This window comes from Leptonotus elevatus, chromosome 9, assembly GCF_054856555.1.
Source record: "Leptonotus elevatus isolate MCC_2025b chromosome 9, RoL_Lele_1.0, whole genome shotgun sequence".
Lineage (NCBI taxonomy): Eukaryota > Metazoa > Chordata > Actinopteri > Syngnathiformes > Syngnathidae > Leptonotus > Leptonotus elevatus.
The window spans coordinates 21767443-21781936 of record NC_141247.1 but is presented as its reverse complement, the minus strand read 5'-3'; the positions used below and the strand labels follow the sequence as shown (position 1 = coordinate 21781936).

Here is a 14494-nt window from a genome sequence, read left to right as displayed (position 1 = left end):
GGGCTCAATTCTGGGGCCAGTACTTTTTCTTCTTTTTGTGAATATTACAACCATTTCAAAATTGTTAAAATGTATTTTGTTTGCTGATGACACCACTTTATGTTATGCTGGAAAATATATTTATAATGTATTACAAGTAACAGAGAAAGACTGTCTATAAATATTAGTAAAACCATATTTATGATTTTCAGTTGTAGAAATATGGTTGTTGAAGCAACACTGACTGTGCAAGGCATATAAATAGAAAGGACTAATGAAATTAAGTTCCTAGATATCATTATTGATGAACATTTAACATGGAAAGTGCATATAGAATATGTCAAATCTAAGGTGTTACAAACCGTAGCCGTGTTACACAAGGTTACAGAATCATTGAACAAGAATGCTTTGTTATTGTTATATAATTCATTTCTTGTTCCATACCTGACCTATTGCATTACACCGAATCCATCTTTCTTTTACAGAAACGTGCTTTTGGTGTTGTTTGCGGTTGTGGATACAGAGACCACACTAATCCATTATTCATACAACAACAAAAAAACGTAAACATTTCTTGCCAATAATATGTTATATGTGACCTCACAAGTCTAAACATGGCATTCTGATTAGTAATACATTTGCGGAATATGAGTTACACAGCAAAATCCAGTCATTTTTATCCATCTCAGGGAGCGGCCATTTTGCCACTTACTGTTGACTGAAGATGACATCACAGCTCAGGGCTCAGGCCAATTGACCAATCACAGTGCACCTGTTTTCTGAAGCTGAGCTGCGATTGGCTGCTATGAGATCTGAGCAACATTGATGTCATCTTCAGTCAACAGCAAGTGGCAAAATGGCCGCCCCCCTGAGATGGATAGAAAGGGCTGGATTTAGCTGTTTAACTCATATTCTATTAACGCTATATTAACCAGAATACCATATTTAGACTAGTGGGGCAGCATAGAACATTTTATTGTCAAGAAATTGTTTTGGGGTTGACTTCTCCTTTAACTATCATTGCACTTTGGCTACAGAGAGTTTAAACATGTCAATCGTTGAACTGGCAACAATCATCGGTCGCCAATATCCGTCACTATTGATGGAGATGATTGTCAGTCTATAAACACATCACCAGTGACTAATTGTTGACGTCAGTCTGTAGACATTGGTGGATCTCTTTCCCCACATGTGTTGTCTTTAAAGCAATTAACGTTTTACGCTCCTTACTCACATCATGGTGACGTTCACAGCCACCACCGGCACGTCACGGAGCTGCGCCCCGTCACAGTCCAGCTCCAGGTCCCGACACTGGCACAGGTCAGGAATCAGGCCAAGTACTGGTGTGGGGGGAGAGGAGAGGGAATTGGAGGATTGTTGTTATCGCAGTTGTTAAAGCAGACAAGTGAATTGAACAATATGATAATAATGAAGAAATAACCCACGGCACACGTTGGACTTTGTTCTGCCGTTGTGGCTCGGCATTCCGAAGTATTTGTCAAAGAGGTGCGGCCATCCATTGTTATCTCCTGAGGAAAGACAAGAGAAATATTCAACAATTTCATATTTTAAAAGACTTGAAATGGCCTTTGATGTTTAAAACCACATATATGTTACGTTCGTTAAAGGCTGTGAATTGTCTTCAGTGTTTCGAAAACCACAAAGGTTAGATGTTTACAAATTCCTGTTTGGCCCCGAGTAAATCCTCAATGGTCTTTGATGTTTACATATACATGCTATATATAGTCTTTGAAGATGTAAATGTCTTTGGTATTCACAAACACATGTAGGTTAGATTCTTCAAATTATGTTTTTTTGTTTTTTTTTAACAAATGTGTATATTAGGGCCATAGAAGATTCTAAAAGGTCTTGGATAATTACAACATGTGGCTGCTAGGGTCTCTGAATGGTCTTAGATGATTACAAATGCATGTTAGTGTCTTTGAAGATTGTAAATGTTCTTTGATCTTTTCCCTCATATGTTTTACAGTTGTGCATAAGTTATAACATATGTTGTGATATTTTTGTTTACAAATTTACGTTGGCATTTTCAAGTTCAGATTGGTCTTTTATGTCATTTAATTGCATATGTTAGGGTCTTTAAATACTCCTAATAATGGCGGGTGATTCAAGTACAACACCGCTTGTTGAACGTGGGAATAAAGAAGCTAAATATTTTGCTGCAAAAGTATAAGCAAGCTAAGGAGGCTGCGCAAAAAACGACTACCACACGGCTATCCGCCATTGTTGTTGACAAACTGACGGTTGAAGAATTGGCGCATATGTCATCGACCTGCTACAATGCGTCGTCCTCGAGATGCGACCGTTACGTCATCACCGGAGAAGTATCCTGCATAAGGTGTCCAGACGGACGCGTGCGGGGCGCGTTTTGAAATCTTTTCACTCTGGAGCCCGGTTTCAAAAGCGATCGGTTTCAAGCTCCGAAACCGCGCCATCGTGAGGACGAACGGCTTAAACGGTAAGAAACTTATAGGATACATTGAAACTGGCTTTCGTGTGGACGGGGCCTAAATACACTAACAGTAACACTAATGAGACACAACTAAAGGTCCTTGACGTTTACAAGTAAGTATGTTAGGATCATTAAAGATTTTAAATGGCCTTTGATATTTTCAATCATATAAACATGGTCTTAGAATATGGTCTTTAAAAACAAAATCCCTCCTTCCTTCCCCCCCAACAGTAAATATTATATAGAGTCCAACTGGAAGACAAGGTGAGCATCAGTGGAAATCAATTACTGCTGATATTCCAGTGTCTACCCTGAGACTGGGAGGTCGTAGGTTCAATCCCTGGCTGGGTCACACCAAAGACTATAAAAAAAAAAAAGGAACCCATTGCCGCCCTGCTTGAGCATTAAAAGGTTAGAATCGGGGGGTTAGATCACCAAAATGATTCCCGAATGCTTTCGCGTCACCGAGGTGAGTGTGACAGTCAGTGGTACTTTAAATTGTCTCTTCTCCTTCTTGACCTTTTTGTTGAGTGTGACAACCGTCATGCCTTTGATTGTCATCAGGTGTCCGCCTTTCATTTTCTATCTGCCAGCAATTACTCAGAGCCCAAAGTGGGGCTTTTCAATGTGATTTGGCAACCGAGACACTCAATGCAGTTCTTGGAAGATTCCGATTTTTATAAGCAAGTCAGGTTTTTTTTCAAGATGCCAGATTGTCTATGATGTTCAAAACATGCTAGGTTCCCTTAAAAATCTAACAGTATGTTAATTTTTTGATGATTTGAAATGATCTTTGATGTTTAGAAAGCATTGAAGAAATGTGTACGTTAGGTTCTTTGAATAAGATTTTTCTTGTTTCTTGTTTTCTTGTTTCTGGTGGTTGGACACACACACATTTTGGTCGATGGATACCTGAGGCCACCACCTCATTGGCCCACATTTGCATGCCCCAGCAACCATTTTGTATCAATTTACTTCCAAACTGACTTAGTCAATTCCGTTCCGTTCCGTCTTCAATTCCGCTTATCCGGGGTCGGGTCGCGGGGGCAGCAGCTTTAGCAGGGAAGCCCAGACTTCCCTCTCCCTAGCCACTTCAGCCAGCTCCTCCGACGGGATCCCAAGGCATTCCCAGGCCAGCCGAGAGACGTAGTCTCTCCAGCGTGTCCTGGGTCGTCCCCGGGGCCTCCCGCCGGTAGGACATGCCCGGAACACCTCCCCGGGAGGCGTCCAGGAGGCATCCGAACCAGATGCCCGAGCCACCTCAACTGGTTCCTCTCAACGCGGAGGAGTAGCGGCTCGAGGCCGAGTCCCTCCCTCCGACCCTATTTCTAAAGGGAGAGCCCGGCTACCCTGCGGAGTAAACTTATTTCGGCCGCTTGTATCCGGGATCTTGTTCCATAGGTGAGGGCAGGAACGTAGATCGACCGGTAAATCGAGAACTTTGCCTTTCGGCTCAGCTCCTTCTTCACCACAACGGACCGATACAGCGTCCGCATCACTGCAGACGCTGCACCGATCCGCCTGTCGATCTCCCGCTCTAACCTACCCTCACTCGTGAACAAGACCCCAAGATACTTGAACTCCTCCACTTGGGGCAGGACCTCATCCCCGACCCGCAGAGGGCACTCCACCCTTTTCCGACTGAGGACCATGGTCTCGGATTTGGAGGTTCTGATCCTCATCCCAACCGCTTCACACTCGGCTGCGAACCGCTCCAGCAAGAGCTGGAGATCACGGCTTGAAGAAGCCAACACCACCACATCATCTGCAAAAAGCAGAGATGCAATGTTGAGGCCACCAAACCGGACCCCCTCAACGCTTCGGCTACGCCTAGAAATTCTGTCCATAAAAGTTATGAACAGAATCTGTGACAAAGGGCAACCTTGGCGGAGTCCAACCCTCACAGGAAACGAATTTGACTTACTGCCGGCAATGCGGACCAAACTCTGACATCGGTCGTACAGGGACCGAATAGCCCGTATCAGGGGGCTCGGTACCCCATACTCCCGAAGCACCCCCTACAGGACTCCCCGAGGGACACGGTCAAACGCCTTCTCCAAGTCCACAAAGCACATGTGGACTGGTTGGGCGAACTCCCATGCACCCGCGAGGACCCTGCTGAGGGTGTAGAGCTGGTCCACTGTTCCACGGCCGGGACGAAAACCACACTGCTCCTCCTGAATCCGAGATTCGACTTCCAGACGGATCCTCCTCTCCAGCACCCCTGAATAGACCTTACCTGGGAGGCTGAGGAGTGTGATCCCTCTAAAGTTGGAACACACCCTCCGGTCCCCCTTCTTAAAAAGGGGAACCACCACCCCGGTCTGACGATAAGGTGATGACTCACGACTAAGTCAATGTGAAATCCAAATCTTTTTGGTTGAACGCAAAGTTGTTATTCTGTTGTCACACTTTTCAGATGCGTTACCCGTTCTCAGCTCTTCTGTGTTGCGTGCAATTGCCTATGCTTTGTCAAGCCCGCTTTGAATTTCAAGCAAAGCCTTTTCCCAAATAATCGATCTCCTTGGAGCGAGACTTCAGCATAGGAATCTAAACTGCATAATGAGCACAGGAGTAAAGCGCTCGGCTGGGCAATTTAGCATGTTTGACGACACTGGCCTTGCTATTATAGATAACCTGCAGACATCTTATGTATTGTTTCATGATGCAAGGCGTGCATAATGATTGCATTGAAAGATACTGTAAATGCGGCGAGGACAATGTGTTGGTTTTGCAATTTGTCTCTCTATAAGATTTCTTCCCTGGAGTCGTGAGGGTTTTTATCTCCTTATCAAATCGTCGCTCTGATCTCAAAGATGAAGTAAATTGAATATTGTGTGCCAAGCATAACAACATTCACATGCATACTAATTGATTTGTACAGAGGCCCGATGAACGCTGCGAAAAGCATGCAAATGTATTGAATAACAAACATGTCTTTGATGTTTACAAAAACACGTATGTGAAGTTCATTCGAAGCCTCTAAATGGTCTTTGATTATTATGGAGCGTACAAAACTTTATTGTGCGTCCATGCTCCCGAATCGCGGGTTACACTGAGTCATGCTGAATGTAGTTCATACAAATTTATCTTTTGAACAAACGTACACTACGGAATGGAATCTCTTCATAAACGGATTCATTCCATTGGCAAAAAACAAAAGTAACAAAGGGCTCGTGATTTGAAAAACTCACAAGTTGGCACAGTGGGAAGTAAACAAGTGCACCTCATTTAAGATTTGACTTTTTTATGTCATGTAAACTAAATTCTTTTATTTTGTTCAAGTAGCCCAAAATTTTAATAAATTGGCTTTATTAACAAAAGTCTTTACAAAGGAACGTGTTTGGGGTCAAAATGTATTTGAAGCATTTTTATTCATTTCTATTGTATAGATTTAATTCAATTTGATATAAATGAAGTACCGTTTACTGTTTGCATTCCAGTTTCCTCTCATATTGTGCATGTTAGGATCAGAAGAGTCTAAATGGCCTTTTGTCACCAGCCATTCATTTTTCATATAAAATGTAATTTGATATTCTAGAGTTTTATTTTATTTTATTTTTTATTTGTATTCACTTTCAGAGCATTTTCTGCTCAGTGTCAAGGTTCGATTTATGATAATCCTCAAGTAACGGTTTTACTCTAAAAACAGTTGGGTCAAAAATACCCCAACTATGGGTCAAAAATGGACCGATTCTCTACTTGGGTCAATTTGATCCAACTTTGAGTCAAGAAATGGGTCATAAATATTGGTCAGATCCTTTACTTGGGTCAAACATTGGGTCATTTTGTACAAAACAACACAGAAAGTTGGGTCAAATTGACCCATAAAATTGATCGGTCCATTTTGGATCCATAATTGGGTCACTTTTGACCCAACTGTTTTTAGAGTCTGAATGTGGAGATGGGATTTGGTTATTGTTCAGTGCAGCGGTGGATCGAGTCTATCGTGATACAGGGCTGCCTTTGACCACCCCGAAATCTTGGAAAGACAAATAAAAACAAAGTGCGCATTCACAGTCGAAACCATTCTGACATGTCAAGGAAGCTGAAACATATTCAACGTGACACGCCAAGCCTAACTTCAAAATAACGTTTACCAAATACAGTAATAAATTGACGGCAATGCAAATAGCATTAGTACACTTTTATTTTGAAATTCACCCACGTCGTGGCATAATGGCTAGCTTGACTTCCCTTTTAGACGTTACATAGTTGATTGACATTGTAGTTGCGACCAACAGCAACACAACGCTATCCCGAACACATTTACAATCGCTAATTTAGGACGCTACCAAACCGCTAATTAATTACGCTGTCATTGTATGATCCGGCAGAAGTCTCCGACGTAAGTGGCTAGCGGCTACCTGTTAGCATGACCATCGAGTGGGGTAACTTTGACAGCTGGTACCAAGGCTACGAGACCAAGGCTACTTTGTAATTCACTCTCCATGATTAAAGGAAGGGGATGTGCCTTAAATTGCACTTTGAGGTCTTTTCATTCTTAAAAACAAAAACAAAAAAACAAATAGAACTGTCTTCATTTATTTTATGAAACACTTTTGCCCATAAAAAAAGAAAAACATTCAACTCAAAATGTCAAACTTAGCGGTTTAGATTTTAGGAACACAACTTTAAGACATTAATACCTTCTTATTTTTCACACAAACATGTAAAAATAAAAATGTTTCTACCTCATATTGCACTTAAAAGTTGTGTTCCCAAATCCTAAACAGCTATATTAGACATGTTGATTTTTTAAATTTATTTAATGGGATAAGCCCTTTTCAAAATAAATAAAAACAAAATACTTTTTATCCTTTTTTTTTTTGGTGCCGATCCGAAAAACGATCCGATCCGAACCGTGACTTTTGTGATCCGTTGCACCAATACCCTCCCGCCGACTTTAATGGCGTCCCTCCTCATTTCCATATTGATGGGCTTGCTGGTGACTGCGTTGAATGCAGGCAGACACGGTAAGAAAAGAAAAAAAAGGCGCAGCCATGCAGCAGCATCAAAGAACAGAGATCACAAAGACGACGTTTTTTCCCCCCCTTTGTTATATTATGATGGAAATTTATGGATATTGATATGTTGCTGGGCTTTAATTACAAACCCTATGTAGTGTGTATGTTGCCCTTATCTGCATAAAGCGTCTTTGCGCTTCTTTCTCTAATTGAATTTTCTCCCAACTTTTCTTCAAAGGTAAATTCTACACGGGTTTCAATACAGGACGTAAGGAATGGGAACGGATCTCATGAGCTAACGCGTTCATTTGGCTTTGTGCTGACCTTGTGTCTCTCAATATACACGCAGGAGGGAGGAAGAGAAAAATAGTGAGCTACATGACTCAGCTGAAACAACACTATCTAATTCACAGGTGTTAAACTCAAGGCCCGGGGGTCAGATTGGGCCCACCTGTTGGTGTGCAGAGGCGAAGTGGCCATTGGGAATGTCTTTTTATTTACTTGGCCTTCCCTGTTTTAGAGTCTTCAAATTAACGGAGGCTTATTTTGATAAACGGGAAGTCAACCTTTTATCAGAAGGCGGCCATTTTGCCACTTATTGTCGAGTGAAAATGACATCGCAGTTGCTCAGGTCTTAGGTAACAACCAATCACAGCTCACCGGTTTTCTAAAGCTGAGCTGTGATTGGTTGTTACCTAAGACCTGAGCAACTGTGATGTCATTTTCACCCGACAATAAGTGGCAAAATGGCCGCCTTCTGATATTGATAAAAACTGCTGGTATATTAAAACAGATATTAACAATATTAACCAGAATACTGGTGGGGCTGCATAGAACATGTTATTGTCAAGAACTTTTTAGGGTTGGGGGGCGTTTGGCTTCCCATTTAAGAACCAAAAACGTCATAGTTTTTTTCTAGGTTCTATCAGTCGTCCCTGCTATCCTGGTTCTGTCAAACTATTAATTTGTGATCCGGGTCATGTTGAGAATTTGAGACATGATGAATCTTCTAACCAAGATGGATTGGACCACTGCAGAAACCGGCACCACACAACCCTGATCTGTCACTGAAAGGACACATTAGAGGGAAACAAAAGTTATTACCCCTGAAAGTCAAATACGTTTGGCATGCACGACTGGCTGTTTTTAAAGTCTTCATAATTTTTAGTATTCATAAAACGTCAGAATTCTTGAAAAGTGGTTTCGAATCGGCGGCGTTTGACTAATGAGCTACGTGGATTTTTTTTTAGATTTATATCCACTTTTAAGCTCGTCTGGCAGATTCATCAAGTGATGAAAGACGTAAAAGCACAAAGAGGCCGACGCACAAAACCAATAACTGGAACAAAAGAGGGCGACGGCGGGTGGATAATCTGTGGAAGCGTTGGTATGAAACCACGATTTGTGAACTGCACAAAAACTAATTTCGCTTGATAACATGCCCCACCAAACACAAACACATAAGCCACACGGCGACCCATCTGTCAGAATAAGGCTGTAATCTTCCCCTTTTGTACTGAAACATTTGAAAGTGATCAAAACGAGAGCAAATGAAACATTCATGGATTCCTCGCCAACCACCTGCCCTGCCGCTGTTATCAGATCATTCCTGTAGTGGATAATCAGATGGAACATCTGCTTCCTTATCATAGATTTTCTTTCTACCTTTGCCATCTTTTCCCAAAAATCCAGAGGAGAGCTGCCCGACGCCTTGGGGGTTGTGCGCCAGGGGATGCCGGCTGGTGAATGTTCATATCAATTACGGTGTGGCTTTAGCGGGTGAACGGCTAACACGGAGGAATCGCAGCAGGGATGTTCCAGATGGCAAAAGCGCTGGTCAGTTCAACGCTTCCATGAACTACAAACAAGAACATCAATGACACCATGTACTTTGATGCTTAGAAATTTTTTCTCTTTTTCAAGCAATGGTAGTCATTACAAAAACGGCCAGCTGGTGGCAGCAGAGTAGACGAGATCAACAAGGGCCTTGTTGAAAATAAGATGATTTACTCACAGTTCTAAACAGATTTGTGAAAAATTATGAAATTAGCTATATTCTAATGCTAATTGCCGCAAAACGGAAACAGTTTTTCTCCATTGGGTTGCGAATCGACCGCATCCGCAAAATGTTTTTTACCCCCCCAGAATCGCCGGACCTCAATGACGCGAATATATCAATAGCCATAGCGGTGAATACCTCATCGACCTCACTGCGCCATGCGCTGCTTTTCTCTGCGAGCACTCCCGCGGCGACTTCACATTAGAGCAGTAAGCTGCCAGCATTTCGGCGCAGCATGGAGATGAATTACACTGACCAGATTCAAGTGAGCAGCACGTGTCAACACACATTATAGGAATAAATCCAGTGGCCCCCGTGAGCGTCTTTGGATGGGAGGGACTCTCTCCACTGTGATCTTTTGTCGCAGCATGTTAGGTCAAAACCTTCCCCAAAATAACACCACAGCCGTCCTTTGTGTGAGTCTTTTTGGAGACACACAGGTGGGATGTAAATCAGTCACAGTGTGTGGGATTACATCTCACATACTACGAAAATAACAGGAGACAGAAGTACTGTATTCAATCAATGGCCTGATTTAAACCCAATAGAGCTTTTTCTTTCTTTTTTTTACTGAAAACAAATGTAAAGGCAAAAATGTGGAAATTCTTGAATATCCTGATTTCAGCATATTTTTTATTTTACTGTAGATACAAGTGAAGGCAGTAAGACCCCAAAACAAGTAGCAAATGAACACATTTTGATGGCAATCAAATGAAATATTTTTCAATAGCTGGATTTAAACACAATAGCCTACAGCATGCTTTTCACTTACTGAGGACTAAAGTGAATGCAGTAAATACACAAAGAAGCACCAAGTTAAGACTTTTTGAAGGCAAATAAATGCAATATTCGTGAATGGTCAAGTCAATAGCCTGATTTAAACCCAGTAGAGCATGTTTTTAGTTTTTAGTTTACTTACGAAAGACAAATGTAAAGGAGATTCTTGAATATCCTGATTTCCTTTTTTTTATTTATCTTACTATAGACACAAGTGAAGGCAGTAAGATCCAAAAATAAGTAGACAGTAAACACATTTTGATGGCAAATAAATGAAATATTCTTGATTTAAACCCAATAGAGTATGCTTTTCATTTACTAAGGAACAAAGTGAAGAAAGTAAGACCCACAAACAATTAGCAGGTGAAGACATTTTGAAGGCAAACAAGTGGCGTATTCTTGAATGGTCAAGACGATGGCCTGATTTAAACCCAATAGAGCATGTACAAATGGACGTTCTTAAATGGCCTGATTTGGGAATGCTCTTCACTATACTGGGGACGAAAGTTACGGTGGCAAGATCACAAAACAAGTAAATACATTTGTGACGACTTCAGGTGTAGGAAAATATTTAACTGAAATGTCATGTCGAAACCCACAGAATAATAATGATAATAAAAACACACACATCAAAAAACATTAATTATCACCTTCATCACTTAAAGGTCAGTGAGGGAAAAAACAACAACACATCCATCACATTCGGGAGATATATTTAGCCTCACATGCCGTAGGCGCGGAAATTCAACACACTAAATGAATTTGCTGCACTGACGTTCTGAGTAAGAGGAAGAAAAATCGGCCTCTGGTGTCTTTTTTTCAGCTTGTTGAATATTTTTGGCGACAGGCTACAACGCAAGCTAGATAGACATGCCTATCTAATTTCATCTTGATAAGTAATACTGTTTCGAGGGTGGAATTCTCAATGAGTTGCTGATATTGGAGTTTTAAAAAGAGCCTAAAATGGCTGCTTCAAAGCAAAGTGGGCATGGCTTTCTGAGCATTTTGGGGGGTCTACTTATGACAGACGTATCTGCTAAATTTCACATTGCTCAGTGAAAGTGGTTTTGGGGGATGCATTTTGAAAATTGAGGAGTTACTGTTTTAAGAGTTAGTTCCAAAAGTATGAGGTTGTCGTCGTCTGTCTTTTGTCAAATTTTTTTTTTCCTTTTTATTAGAAGATGTCATTATTGGACATTTTTGGACCGTGACGCGTTTGCGTGTAAGCAACACAGCCTTGTTCATTTTGGACTTTTTTCCTGGTCTAAATTTGTGCAATAAAAATGAGTATGGTGTCCTCAAAGATATCAGTCAGTCAGCTTTTTCATATTTCATATTTATATTCTTCCTTGGAGGAAGAAAGGGGGAAAAATTTTTTTTTAGACAAATATGCGCAACCAGTCCTTACAGTGGCATTATGAATGAAAACCATGACTGATTGTCCCCAAAATGTATGATTACATGCAATGTGCAGACATATGTTAATCATAGTCTAAGAATATTAGAATGAAGCTTGCAATAAATTGGATAATATTTAGGACGGAAGCGCTGCCGCACACTCATAGAATAAGAATAATAATAATGAACGCTTTTGAATATTATCAAAATTTTGCGAGTTCCGTTCTAATATTTCCAGAATATGATTATCACATGTCTGCACATCATGTACTCATAAATTGGGGTGGCAAGCAGTCGTTTTTTTATTTTTTTATTTTGTATTTTGTATTTTTTTTACATAAAGTAACAATGTTTTGTGTCTAGCGGCCGGAAGTCATCACAACGTGAACAATGATAATAATAATAATACTGCAAATTTAGTTCTAAAATTTATTTTCAGAAATGTATGCATACATTTTGATGACACACTTTTCATTCATAATGCCGCTAAAACGGACCGGTTGCTGCGTGTCACTGTGACTGACGGGCACTTGTAAAACATGAAATACAAACTAGAAAATATGTTCAACACACGTTTTCAAACTAGCTTTTTGTTTTTCTGTTTTTGAAATACAATTTCAATGCCTCACTTCCCCAAACAGAGCTCGCTCCGCCTCATCACAAGCGCTCTCTCACCGGAGTATATTTGCATCCGAGTGAATTTATGAATGGGACCTCGGAAAGAACTTTGTTGATAGATTTATGACAAATGATGATGAATTACGACGGGATTACGAGCAAATGCGCATGTTGGTGAACAAATAGATTCGCGATAAGGACTTGCGCTAATGGCGACAATTATGAATAACTCCGAACACAAATGCGACATATTCCAACCAATTCCGAACCCTGTCAAAGTCTTTATACTATACTCCCACCAAATTTCATATAGCTAACTGAAACTGGTTCTGGGGCAGAATTGTAGAGTTACTGTATTAAAAGTATAAAAGTGAGCCTAAAATGGCTGCTTCAAACCAAAATGGCTGACTTTTATTTGTTGTCGGTCTACTCATGATAAACATTCCCAGCAAATTTCATGTCGCTAAGTCAAACTGATTTTAGGGGCTGAATATTCAAAAACGCGGCGTTACTTGAGTGAGAGATCTGTTGTAATGTCACTTGTCTTCACCTCCCTTCGAAGTGTAAACACACATACAAGAAAAGAAAAAAAAAAAGCGAACTCCCACTTGGCTGAGACTTGTTGCTGTCATTGTCAACTGTAGCCTGTGTCTAACATTTTAGTGTAAATTTGAAGTTAATACTTGGTAGCCATTGATAAGAAACATCCAGAGAGAGTTGAATGTTGTTGTTTTCTCGCTGCGACAAACACACCAACCACAGGCACATCTATTGAAAGCCAGGTAGAATACGGGCACATATAGTGACGATCAATAGCATTTTATGTTGCCGTTACCAAGCAGCAGAAGATAATGCGCTGCTGTGACATTCTGTGCAGGGCAGCCTGATTACTCTTGTGTCGGGGTAAATATGAGAGGGTACGAATGACAGTATCGCGTACATGGGCGGCTAGACGATCAATAACATTAGCCATTTACCCCCCACCCCCATCCCACCCACACACACACACACACAATTCCACAATTGCAATTTTGCTGCAATGGGCCATATGTCTCCTCGAAGATGCAATGCTTCTCTTTACTCATCATCAAACCACCCTTCTACCTTTTTACTTAACTTTTACACAACGATCTATCTACCTATTACATATTTTCCTACCTACTTACCTAACTTACTTTCCTACCAACCTACCTCATACCTATCATTTATGTCTACTCGCCTATCCAACGTGTTATGTGTAAGGAGGGTGGGTGGTGAAAGAATGCTGGCTGGTTAGCTGACTCACCGCAGTTCTCCTCATCCGCTTGGTTCCCGCAGTCGTCGGCACCATTGCAGTGTAGCACTTGGGGCAGGCACATGCTCAGGTTGCCGCACGGGAAGAAGCCGAGGGGGCACGAGGTTGGCGCTTCTTCGGTCAAGTTGGCGGCTGGACGGAAAAAAGGTTGGTTGTTAATAGGTAGGCAGGGTCAATTTAACCCAACTTTTTGGGTTATTCGTTTACCCCCTGCCCCTCTCCCCTTGAACAAAAAAAAAGGTTGCATCTTGACCCTATCTTCGCCTGCCTTCCTGTATACCTAGCTAGCTAGCTAGCTACATACCTGCTGAAGTGCATTAATTTAATTATAACTGTTTGATTTATAATATTACTATTTAAAAGTGGACATAACTGCTTTAATTTACTCAGTATGTCTCTGTGTGAGAATTCAAGTTGATGTGGGGGTGTGAAGCGAATGTGTTAATTAGATTCCTTTGTATTTTACAACCGGTTGAGCAGGAGAGGGGGGTTTAGTGACATCTCTTCTTGCTCTGAAAACAACGTAAATCTTTATCTTGTGACTGAGGGGGAGCATTTTGGCGATGTGTATTGATGTATCATGTGACTGTCTGAGACGGAGAGGAACGGCTGAGGATTGGTGGAAGAAGACGGGGAGGGGTTTGTAGAGTCACGGAAGGATATTAGTGACTTGCTCGGGGGGAAGGGCGACACAGATGAGGGAGAACATGGCGGCGTTTGGCTGCGACCTTCATGTGTCCATAAGCTTATGAAAATAAATCCTAATTTCCCCGATCTCATTGTCTGATTTTGATAATCAACATTATGAACACGGGAAAACAAAAGAACAATTTTCCAACACTACCTAGCTAGCTAGCTAGCTTCTTACATACCTAGCTAGCTAGCAGTTCTTGTAAACCTCCAGAAAAGGGGAAAATACAGACATACAT

General features: G+C 41.3%; 1 protein-coding gene across 4 annotated transcripts in view; it reads right to left on the bottom strand.

Annotated features, from left to right (window-relative positions):
* The window catches only part of rxfp1 (relaxin family peptide receptor 1), a 43183-nt gene that overhangs the window by 16128 nt on the left and 12561 nt on the right, over positions 1-14494 (bottom strand). For all 4 annotated transcript variants that reach the window (XM_086084107.1, XM_086084105.1, XM_086084108.1 and 1 more), the window contains 3 exons: positions 13557-13697; positions 1425-1508; positions 1214-1319 (listed from right to left, as the gene is read on the bottom strand). In XM_086084107.1, coding sequence (XP_085940233.1) covers positions 1214-1319; positions 1425-1508; positions 13557-13629 — 263 coding nt within the window. In that variant the 5' untranslated portion in view covers positions 13630-13697. The remainder of the gene's footprint in view (positions 1-1213; positions 1320-1424; positions 1509-13556; positions 13698-14494) is intronic.